Source organism: Austrofundulus limnaeus, unplaced genomic scaffold (genome assembly GCF_001266775.1).
Source record: "Austrofundulus limnaeus strain Quisiro unplaced genomic scaffold, Austrofundulus_limnaeus-1.0 Scaffold250, whole genome shotgun sequence".
Classification (NCBI taxonomy): Eukaryota; Metazoa; Chordata; class Actinopteri; order Cyprinodontiformes; family Rivulidae; genus Austrofundulus; species Austrofundulus limnaeus.
Window position 1 is genome coordinate 302,946 of NW_013952652.1, and position 1,812 is coordinate 304,757.

The following is a 1,812-nucleotide window of genomic DNA, read 5'->3' on the forward strand; positions in this document are numbered from 1 at the left end:
AGAATAATTATTCTCATGTAATAACTACAAAGAAGACTTGTTCAGATAGTTTCATGATTGTATTTTCAAAGTGGAAAATCTCAATAAAAATATTTGGGGAGAAAACGGCCTGAAATAGTAAAACAGCCTGACATAAAAAGGGAGTTCAAATTAAAGTCCCTGAAATATGTAAAGTAGCTTTACAAAATAAAAGTATCACAAAATAAAATTACAATATGTAATAAATAAATAAATAATATAAAGACATGCCAAAAATGTATAATATGTTAATTTTGTTTTTCTTTTCATGGGGACATTTATGTATGTGATGGAATATTTATTAACACAGTGTATTAATTGCATTATTTATTGATTTATTGTATTGATTGTATTTTGAATGAAGCGGCTCTCCACAGTGATGATTGGCCTGTCGRCACCAGTCACACACAGGGGAGTTGTGTGATTCTGGTGTTGCTGTAGTGAGCTGGATGTAGGATCACACACATCATGAAGCTTTGCCTAACGCACAATGAAGATGTGTGTACTCTTTTTAAACTTTCTCCCAAACATTGTAATAAAAAATTCTAACTCTGTCTCCCACACTGTTCCAACACAGTAGAAATGTTTTACAGAACAAACAWATTAAATCTTACTGACTGCAGGGAGTGTGTTGTTTTAAAATGTGAACATTTCTAATTTAATTAAAGAAAATAGTGACATGCTGAAATTRTTTTTATGTTTTAGTTGTATTAACTTTGATTTACAGATAAAAGAAAACAGCTTTGCAATGATTAACAATACTACTGTGCWTTTTTACTTTAAACCAGTTTCAGATAAAAACAGAAAATAACTGAAAACATTGTGTGACAAATCACAGGTGTATTCTGCTTTTCCTTTTAGTCCCATATGTTACATTGAACAGTGTGATCAAGATCTTATTTTACAAGTTTTAATATTTTAAAATATATAAAACTATAAACTTGCATTTTCAAATATATGTACTTTATTAAATATCTGTCATGAGTTCACAGCCCAGTATAGCATCTTGATCCAGACCAGTTTGAGAGCTTTTAGCAAAACTGAATCAGCTCTTTCATGCTGCATCCTTTCTCACAACAAATATCAGAAATTTTTCCAGCAGCTCGTCTGACCAGCGACATCGGGGGGTCCCACTGAGGAGCCAAAGAGACCACCTTGTCTTCATCAGACTGTAGAGGAGTTTCTGAAGGCTGGTCCTGTTCCGTTGAGGAGTCCTTGCCCCCTGTGGAGAGAGCACAGATATATTAAGGACTTAAAGAGAACTTTTGAAACATAACTTTAATATTTCCAAGTTGACTGTAAATCTGTCTATAATCCTTTAAACGATAAGAAAATCTTGRCATGTGCGATGAAGGACTTGAACAGGAGAACACACAGTCAGAGGTGTGATGATCTTCACCCAGTTCTGTGTCCAGGATGCTTCTCCTCAGCCGGGAGTTCCCACAGGTAGAGACAGCCAGACGAATCAGCTCTCGCCCACACATCTTAATCCTGTCCTCAGAATGAACCACACACACTTCAGCTGCCAGCAGCATCAACACACACACCACATACTTAGCAGCAGCCATGTGAGCCAAAGCTCCTCAGATGGTCAGCAGAGGCAGAAAATTAGTAAAATAATAATAATTAAAKAGAGAGCAGAGGATGTTTCAATGTGAAGACTTCTTATACTGACTGGAAAGGGTTTATATAGTCAGTATGTGTGCTTCCCACAGCTGTGGACCCAAAAGTGCCGAGGCCGTAGGCCATAAACTGGTCCAAATATGGATCCAGCCTTGGACAGAAAAGCACGTT

The 1,812-nt window shown here is 36.4% G+C and overlaps 1 protein-coding gene across 1 annotated transcript; it reads right to left on the reverse strand.

Annotated features, from left to right (window-relative positions):
- Positions 1 to 914: 914 nt before the first annotated feature.
- LOC106525955 (relaxin-3) lies at positions 915 to 1,509 on the reverse strand. Its single transcript, XM_014020358.1, has 2 exons — positions 1,394 to 1,509; positions 915 to 1,240 (listed from the first exon to the last, which is right to left on the reverse strand). The coding sequence occupies exons 1-2, from the start codon at positions 1,500 to 1,502 to the stop codon at positions 1,050 to 1,052; spliced, it is 300 nt and encodes a 99-aa protein (XP_013875812.1). The 5' UTR covers positions 1,503 to 1,509; the 3' UTR covers positions 915 to 1,049.
- Positions 1,510 to 1,812: the final 303 nt, after the last annotated feature.

What these genes read in the sequence shown, in the direction of transcription:
- LOC106525955 (XM_014020358.1), bottom strand. Translation starts at nt 1,502, where the DNA reads ATGTGTGGGCGAGAGCTGATTCGTCTGGCTGTCTCTACCTGTGGGAAC. An exon ending in AGATCATCACACCTCTGACT is followed by an intron (nt 1,241 to 1,393) that starts GTGTGTTCTCCT and finishes CTCTCTCCACAG; the next exon opens with GGGGCAAGGACTCCTCAACG.